Genomic DNA, 9,189 nt, shown 5'->3' on the forward strand with positions numbered 1-9,189 from the left:
CTCAGCAGCAGCTTTCCTCGCAGCTGGCAAGGACTTTAGCTGTCCCAGTCTTTGTCTCCTTTTTCTTTCTGAACTTCAGAGCACATTTCAACTATGCTCCAAAGTGCAGCACACAAGTGGTGCCAGCCACATCTTCTGTGTATCTGGTATGCTGGCCAGGTGCCTCGTGCAGCAGTCCTGCTGTTTTCTTGATATGTCCCTTGACGCCTTGCTGTCTTGATGACCTCCAGAGTAGAAGGTGGGAAGATTACTCTAGCAGAGCTGGATCTACCCTGAGCCAGCGTGAGCAGAGCCATTCCTATGGTCATGGGTGGAGGCTTGCTCCCTGCTGCTTGGAAGGTTTGGCAGCTATTGTGCTTTGACTTGCCTTGCAGTTGCACAGTGGAAGCATGTTGGTGGTGAGAAAGTCTGAGCCTCTCTCCTGTTCTGGACACAGAGCTCATCCAGCAAATCAGCAAAATACTGTTCCAAGCCAAAAGTAAACTTTTCACCATCCTCCTAGTTTAACTTTAACCCAGAACTGATCCAGTCCACCCCAAGGTCACACTTGCTTATGACAGTATGAGGAAACAGCATGATCACATAACTGGAGTAAGAGAAAGGCTAATCTATTTCTCAAGTGCAGCATAAGCTTGAGCTGCTTGTGAAAGCTTGACATAGTGCACATAAAATACACCTGATTTTCAACTTCCCGATGCTTTCATGAATGTTGCACTGATGATTTTTTTAGCATCTAAACCTTTAATCAGCAATAGCTAGGAAGAATTTTTTGGTTCTCTTAGTGTTTGAATTACAAAGTTGGCACTGTTCAGGAATATATTAATTTTAAGCTGAAGACAACCACATTTATACCAACCAACCCTGCCCAAGACTACAGCCTCCCCTTCTCCACTCCCCCCGCCCCCAAAAAGGTTTAAGCAACCATCTCCACCCTCACGGGCTGTATGTTCTTACCCCACCACTACCTGGCTGCACAGGCACATTCCAGGAACTGAATAAAATCAAATGAACAACCAGCCTAGTCTAACTGCTTTGTTAATTGAAGCAAACTAATTCATGCTAAATTCAGGATAAGGATTTGCAATACAGCTACACAGAGGGAAAGCTTCACTTAAATGACTGTGAGCTCTTTGAATAGTATTCTCCAAAATCTGTCACACATCACAGAGCCCCATTTTAAAAAGAAATCATTCTATTTATTAGAACTTCTTTCTCAAGAAGCTTTCAACATACTGCAGTGTGGGAATCTATAAAGTCAGAGGGTTTTTAGGAAATGGTTAAAAAAGAGTATTTAGGCCTCAGGATGTGGCCCGAAGTTCTGTTACAGCAGAAAAGTTTCCCAAGCAAGCAGAAAAGTTTCCTAAGCAAGCAGAAAAGTTTCCCAAGCAAGCAGAAAAGTTTCCCAAGCAGTAGACGTGACAAATAACAATAAGACTTTGTAGGTTTGGTTTTAGGATGGCAACAAGTTTATTTAATGTATATCTTTAGAAGGTTACTGTGAATAGAGCTTTGTTCTTTGCTTCTTATGAAATAGCCTTTGTTTTAACTACCATTACGTATGTTTTATAAGGTTGGATGGAAAGCTTGTCAATATGTCTTGTTTTTGTGTGATTGGCTGAAATCTAAACTGAGATGATTTCATGTCATTCCGTTTGACCACACTTTTGGGGGCATTTCCCATTAGGCCAGCATGCTGTTAACATCTAACAATGTTCTGAGGCTGATGTAATAATAATAATAATAAAAAAAAAGCTGGTCTGAATTTGTCCAGTGTGGTCCATATTTGGACTTTTTCCCGTGGCAAGTGGGTTCCTCTCTTAAGACGTGGGTTCCTGACACCTGATCTATAGCTACCCTGGTGCCCCGACACTGCAGTACCATCTAATTCTTACTTGTACCATTGGCAGACCTCCACTGTTGCCACAGGTAAGAAAGATCCTTCACTGCAGCCTGCTTTGCCAACCTGCAGGTGAAGGCTAGAAGGGAGAGATGGTCAAGAGGATCAGCACTTTACTTCACAGGAGCTGCAATAGAGTTGTCTAATTATTTGACAGGAATGACAGGAAAGAAACAAAGAGAGTACAGATATACAAAAAAAAAGTACTTAGTGCTCTTCTGATTAAATAGTGCAAGAAATAAATTTTGTTCCCCAAAAGACAGGCTATATTAAGCATGTCATATTTTAGACATTTAACAGTCATCTGTGAATCATGAGCAGTCTCTTTGTGGTATTACACACTGCCAATCTATCATCTTTACAACATATAATCTATAACCTTTGTACTCCTGACAGAGCACAGGTAGGTTCGTAAGTACATGAACTGGATGCCCTTTCTTCATATTACTCACTACTGCATATAGAGCAGGAAGCATACTGCTTAACATGATACAGGGAACAGACTATGGTAGGAGTTCAGAGACAGCCTTTTGTGAAGACAGTGTAACTCTCTTAATTTCAAATTCTTCCAGTGAACTGTGGCCTCTTATGTACATTCATTTTCCAGTAAGGGTGCTAACACCTTCAGTTCAGTAATAAATATGCAATTATTTCCCTGCACTTGTCAGGAAACAGGAGGAGAAAATTGTTTATGTCTGAGAAGCATTTGTGTTCCATGTCATCTAGAGCTGGAGTAACTCTCCACTTCTTCATGAGACATATTTTAATATACATTGCTATTTTAGCTAGGCCCTCTGAAATACTATCACAAAACATCCTACTTTCATTGCTCACCAAACAAACGTGTCATTAGGTAAATCTTACTTTACCCATTTAGACATTACAGCTACAGCTGTCATGCTTGTAACAACTGTTAGGAATATCATCTTTGTTATATGAAGCCAGGCAAGCTGAACTAGTCAAGTTGAACTACTATTGAATTGCATGTAAAAGAACAAAAGAGAGCACTCAACTCAAATGTGTTACAAAAAAAAATCTTATTTAGATGTCTTAAAAAATACAAGGCGCATTTTATAAAATCAAATATCTATCCATCAAAACTTTGTTGTATATCCCCATATAAGATCATGTACTGGCAAATGTTAAGTAACAGTGGATAATCTCAACTAACATTTTTTCCCAGTTCTAGCTGATAAGATCAGCTTGTCAACTCAAACAGGATAACTTTATAGGTTTTTGCTATGTTAGTATTTACAGCACAGTAACTTGGAAAACAATATATAAATTATAATATACCAAGGATAATAAGCAATCTAATCCAAGATGGTGAAGTGGATTCTCTTCTACTTCTTTCTACAGCTTCAAATGATGTTCAGTGTAAGCAGGTAGACAGAGCAAGGTTCTATACAGACAATCTGTTCAGATGCATAATAGATTACAGTTACAGTAACACAAAACAGATTTTTCTGGCAATTAAAAATACTAACAATACTGTATAATATTCCAGAGACATTTTGCTTTTTAGCAACTTTTATATTCAACAAGAATGTCTTCAGCCTCACTTCTAGGTCAGCAGCATTTTTGCACAGCATCTGAAATGTCTTCTTTTTTTTTCCCCCAGTTTCTCAGGAAGATTCATCTGCTTATGATTTCTACATAAAATAAGCAACTGTCACTTCCAAATTCCACACTTCAATGTAATTAAAATGCAGAGGTGTTTCATCAGACTTTCTTGTACAAAGTCTATTGTCACTCACACCCTTTCATCAGTAATAACAAAAGTTCACTTTTCTAAGATTAAACTCAGTAGGAAGATTTATTGGTCCTACTTGAGTTTGAAGAGTAAGAATTTGATTTCTTGAGGTACTTGCTTGATGAGAGAGACACTTGCATCCTCTGTGTAGTTCGCACACTTCGGCAAAGAAGAGCATATTTAAGGTTGCCTCTGAAGTCTTTTGAAATATAATAGTAGATGAATGGATCGATACCACTATTCAAAGCGGAAAGACACAGCGCAGTTATGTACCACACATACAGATGGCTCTGGCTGTAGGCTTTGAGGAGTGAATAGTGCACAATAATCAGCACATTGCTAGGTGTAAAACAGATGATATACATGGACAGGACAACAACAATGAGTTTGATTGCTCTTTTTCGTTTCTTCCCAGTGCTTACATCTATGATGGAAGCGCTCAGGGTCTTAATCATTAGAATGTATGCGACAGCAGTGATGATAGCTGGGATTAAGAAGAGTCCAATTGCAAGTGAGAGGAAATAACTGAACATATCATGAGCCGAAACATTTTCAGGCAACACATCATGGCAGGTTGTGATGTTAAGATTTGAAATATATGCTGTCTGATTAACAAGATACAATGGGATGTTGCCCAACAAAATCAGTATCCAGATAGCAATGGAAATGCCCAAAGCAATTTCTGACTTCTTTTTTGAATTCACTATGGGGTTCACTACAACCCAATACCGTTGTACACTGAGACATGTCATGAAAAGGATGGAACAGTACATATTTCCATAGAAAAACCCAACAAATACTTTGCAGAGACCTTCACCAAATATCCAGTTATTGCCATTTAGATGGTATGAAATCTTCAGTGGGAACCAGACAACAAAAAGAAGGTCTGCCAATGCCAAGTTAATCATGTAAATCACAGCTGGATGTTTCTTCTTTGTTCGGAAAAAAAAGACCCAGAGGGCTATGGCATTGCTCGGCAAACCAATTATAAAGACAAGTATATAAACAATGGGAATAAAAACTGTAGTCAGCTTTCCTGTGAGGACTTCTGCTACAAATTCATCCACCTCGTATAACTCTTCAGAATTATTTGCATTTGGAACCTTATAGCCAATGAAACTTCTTCCTTTTGGTTTGCTGGAGCCACCATTCTCTAAAATTAAAAAAAAAAAAAAAAAAGTTGTTATTGGTGTTCAAGTACAGACTTTTTGCCCTTTTAAAAAATAAACTAGATACAGCGATCTGATCTGAACATTTACAGACAGTCTCATCAGCAGGAAAATTAAGACTGATATTCAAACACTTGATGATTTATCTTCCCATTCTTTTAAATTTATTAACCAAAGGACCACCTTTATCCCTTCAAGAATTCAAGGATTCTACCAGAAACCAAAACATTTCTGCATGTCACCAGTGATATTAAAAATGCCTTGTTAAAAGTGCCGTGTTAAAAGGCTCCTACCACCTGAACAGTTACAGTCGAAACTGCTTCAACTACCGCAGGGCACCATTAGCTTTTCACACAGCAGTGCCAGATCACCTGAGTGCTGGGTCACAGCAGGCTAATTTAACTGCAGCAGAAGCTTTGCCAGTTTAGGTGGCCCAAAAATCAGGTAAGCAGTTAAAAAAGAACATACTACCTTCAGACAAGCTAAAACTGAAATATAGAATGCCATGTCCAAAGCCATGCACAAATAGTCTCTAGGGCATGCCACACATTACAGTGTATCCAGACAGAAATTTGAACACACTATCTCTGTGCACGAAGTTGCAATGCAGTTCTCATGTGGGATCTCCTTCAGGAGAGTCGCTCCCTGTGATTTTTACTCGATTTTTACAGTTTCAGGTGGTAGAGCTGACACCTAAGATTGCTTCATACACAAACTGCTGTCACTACAAGCTTTGCTCTGCCCCTTTTGAATGCTGTGGGAGTTTACAAACCATTCGGGTGAGACAGGTGCTCCTGCCTCGAGTTCTGCAGGACAGACTTTGAACAGCCCGGTTCAAAACCCCTGCACACACAGCACAGTCCTCCTCTGCTAACAGGCTAAACTGCACAAGCAATATCCTGGAATCCACACCATTCTGAAAAGTCACACATTCACCTATTGACATCCATTCCACACAGCTAAACTGTATGGACATGGAAGCTGACTGGTTTAGGAAGGATTATTTCTAAACTTTCTATCAATATTTGTGGACTTGTTTTGCCAAAGCCCCCCAACTGTAATATAAAAAGAGTCTTTTTGAATGCCTGAACAGTGAGCAGCCATGAACAATGCTGAAGCACAGCCTGCCCCTTTGTTGAAAAATAATTAATACAGTTCCAAATGAAAAAAATGCTTCCACCTTACATTTTAAAGAATTCTTACACAATATGTAAATACACAAGTGTGTGTTTCTCAGCATAGATTCTGCAAGGCAGTCCACTTTAGATGGCTGTTCCTTTCAAATTATAACTGCAAAAGTCTGATGTACAGCATTTGATTCCTGTCTAGACTCTGCAACCTTCTGATAATGCATACAAAAATATTGACACTCTTCAGAATTTTCAATTAAGTTAACTTTAATTCACTTGAGCACTTGAAGATATCCAGACCCAGGCAGCCTTCTCTGGAAAACTGAGATGCAAGGTAACTTTTTGCCTGTACAATGACATGGACAAATCTTTGCAGCAGACTGCATGAAGACAGATGCTTAAATTATACTAAAAAAACTACCATCCTAAAGAAAATTAATTCAAATGCCACATAGTCATTTTGGTCTATATGTGGTGTAATTACAACAAACAAAGCAGAATTATAAAAATTCTCCATTAAGACATTCAAGCCTCATGATCACATCAGCAATACTGTTCACTGTACTGCAAAAGTTAATTATAATGCAGCAATCCTAGTTCCCTATGCTGAGCTACGAATAGGAGAACCCATAAAACCACCCTAAAGGACATAGCTTACAGATACCAGATATTGAAGTGATAATGAGCTAAGCAATGCTGATTTTCTTAGGCTCACAGCTTAGCTGAGAAAGATCTTGGGAGATGCTTGGAAGCAGACCTTACAGACTAAGTTGACAGCAGTGATCAGGACACAGTAATAAAATGCACCATACAGTGCCATGTTAAGTACCTGTCCATCAGAAAGTGGTCAATACCATCAAATTCCAGTCATGCTATTTTTATTCCACTCCAAAGACTCAAATCATTGTAGACAACTAGAAGAGTAAATACTACCACTTTGTTATTACTAAAGTTTTGTGATCAGATATAAAACAATGCTTTGCAATTGAAGTTCAGAGGTTAGGTAGGAAAAAAAAGCCTCATCAAAAAGTCCTGAAGTGTTAGTGTGAGAAAGTACAGTAAGAGGTACACTAAAGTGGATGCACAGATACCTGAACCACAGACAGGACTTTGTACTGCAAGAGCGTCAGCATAGAGACAAAGGTTTGTTTTATTCTACTTTGTAAGACAGAAAGATTTCACAGACCAAGTCTTGTTTTTATGCTGACTTTAATTCGAGTCTCAAAACATACTTTTTGCAGTCCAACTAGCAACCTATACATATAAGGAGACAGTGTCCTGTTACCCTGCAGTTAACACTCCCTCACTGAGCAACCAATCCTTTGTTAGGTATGTGCATTTCTACATCCTTTCCTTACTCATTCACCACTTGCCGTTTTCCATAACAATCGAGCTCTTTTCCAGAAGAGTTTCACCCTGCTTGACTCACGTACAGAGAATGCAGTTGACTCGCTAATCTGCCCACGGGAAAAGCGTTACTCTCTCCTCCCACAAAAGACTGTTTCAACAGCTTTGCCATTTGTCCAGAAGATATAACCCACTACATACCAAACACAGGATTATGCCTACCCTGCAGACACAAAAGTGACAGCAGCATAGAGTATCCAAAAATTAACTAGTTTACTCGTGGAAGTAATACTCCAAACAGGACTAAATTTAAGATTATTCTGGGTTTTGGATCTTTAACCTCTCTCCCTCTTCTCCGAGAATTCCAAATTCCTTACTTCGCCCAGGTCAGACAATTAGGCTATTAAATGGCAGCTTGATTCAGGAACTCCGCTCTGAAGAGCACAATTTGCAGTTACCTATTATCAATCCCTTGGGAAAATACGATGTATGCTTGGCTTCAATACGTATACAATGTATATCCTATGCTTGGTTTCAATATTTGCACAATCTTAATGCATATGATTTTGTTAGGTAAATAAGCCCGGTAAATGAAATATGGAAGGACAGAGTGAAAAGGTATGCACAGATATGGCAATGGGGTTTATTATAAAACGTGGCGAAAAGTTAACTTTAAGTAGTGAAATATTAATGTAGTTTAGGCTTTTTTCCTCAAACTGCACTTACGTTCAACAAGCAATAGCACAGACTAAAAAATTTAAAAAGAATCCTAGCTTCTTAAATCAGGAAAAAAAAAAAAAAACAAGAACATGGTCTTTAAAGATTTTTCATGTTTATCGCAAGGGGAGGCAGGAAGCGGACTATAAGAAGGTTGGACAGGGGCATTTTACAAGGCCACTAAGTGACAGGACTAGACGAAATGGTTTTAAAAGGAAAGAGAGCACATTTAGACTACAAGGTAGGAAGAAATTCTTTATGTGAGGGTGGTGAGGGGCTGGAACAGGTTGTCCAAAGAAGTTATGGATGTCCCATGCGCGCCAATGTTCAAGGCCAGGCTAGACGGGGCTCTAAGCAACCTGGTCTAGTGGAAGCTGTCCCTGCCCGGGACGGAGAGGAAGGGGTTGGAACTAGATGGGAGCTTTTCGGTCCCTTTCAAGCCAGACCGTTCCACGACTCTCTACAAGGCGAGTGAAGCCAAGCCCCCCACGCGTCCCACAAGCCCTGAGAGAGCTGCTCGCCGCGTCCGGCGGCTCGCCCGTGAAGCGCTCTCCGTGACGGCCGGGGAGCCCTGCCCGCGGGTCCCGGCGGCCACACTGCCACCCACACGAGCTTTCGGACCCTCTCCGCTCCGGGCTCCCCGAACCCCAGACAGGCCAGACACCTGCCCCGCCGAGCGCCGCGCCGTGTCCCCGCCCGCGGCTGAGGGGCGGCCGAGCCCGCCGGGGGTGCCGCGCTGGCCGCCCCGCCGATGCCAGCCGAGCTGGCAGCTCACGCCGCTCCGCTCACCTTCAGCAGTGGCGGCAGCTCGCAGCAGCACACAGAACAGCAGCACCAGGCACAATCCACAGCGTGCAGCCATCTCCCCGCTCCGGCCGCCGCCACTCCGCCCGCACTCCCGGCCAGTTTCACCTGATACCTGAGCGGGGCGGGACGGAGGGCGCGGCCGGGCCCCGGACCAGCCCCGTGGCGGGCGGGGCCAGCCTGGGCCCTTCCCTCTCGGCGGAGGGTGGCGGCGCTGTCCCCGAAATGGTGGGAGTCGTTCGCCGCTGGCTCCGCTTAGCCCAGCGCGAAATGGCGGGTGCGCCGCAGCCCCCGCAGGCTGTTGGTCACCGTCAGGCCGCGCCTGGCAACCGCTCGGCCGCTGAGGGGCGGAGCAGCTCCGGAGGTCCCGGC

The 9,189-nt window shown here is 42.1% G+C and overlaps 1 protein-coding gene across 1 annotated transcript; it reads right to left on the reverse strand.

Annotated features, from left to right (window-relative positions):
* Positions 1-2,915: 2,915 nt before the first annotated feature.
* F2RL1 (F2R like trypsin receptor 1) lies at positions 2,916-8,933 on the reverse strand. The gene is made up of 2 exons (XM_064735820.1): positions 8,803-8,933; positions 2,916-4,803 (listed from the first exon to the last, which is right to left on the reverse strand). The coding sequence occupies exons 1-2, from the start codon at positions 8,873-8,875 to the stop codon at positions 3,701-3,703; spliced, it is 1,176 nt and encodes a 391-aa protein (XP_064591890.1). The 5' UTR covers positions 8,876-8,933; the 3' UTR covers positions 2,916-3,700.
* Between the last annotated feature and the right edge of the window lie 256 nt (positions 8,934-9,189).

The sequence above is a fragment of the Zonotrichia leucophrys genome, chromosome Z (genome assembly GCF_028769735.1).
Source record: "Zonotrichia leucophrys gambelii isolate GWCS_2022_RI chromosome Z, RI_Zleu_2.0, whole genome shotgun sequence".
Lineage (NCBI taxonomy): Eukaryota > Metazoa > Chordata > Aves > Passeriformes > Passerellidae > Zonotrichia > Zonotrichia leucophrys.

What these genes read in the sequence shown, in the direction of transcription:
- F2RL1 (XM_064735820.1), bottom strand. Translation starts at nt 8,875, where the DNA reads ATGGCTGCACGCTGTGGATTGTGCCTGGTGCTGCTGTTCTGTGTGCTG. An exon ending in AGCTGCCGCCACTGCTGAAG is followed by an intron (nt 4,804 to 8,802) that starts GTGAGCGGAGCG and finishes TTTTAATTTTAG; the next exon opens with AGAATGGTGGCTCCAGCAAA.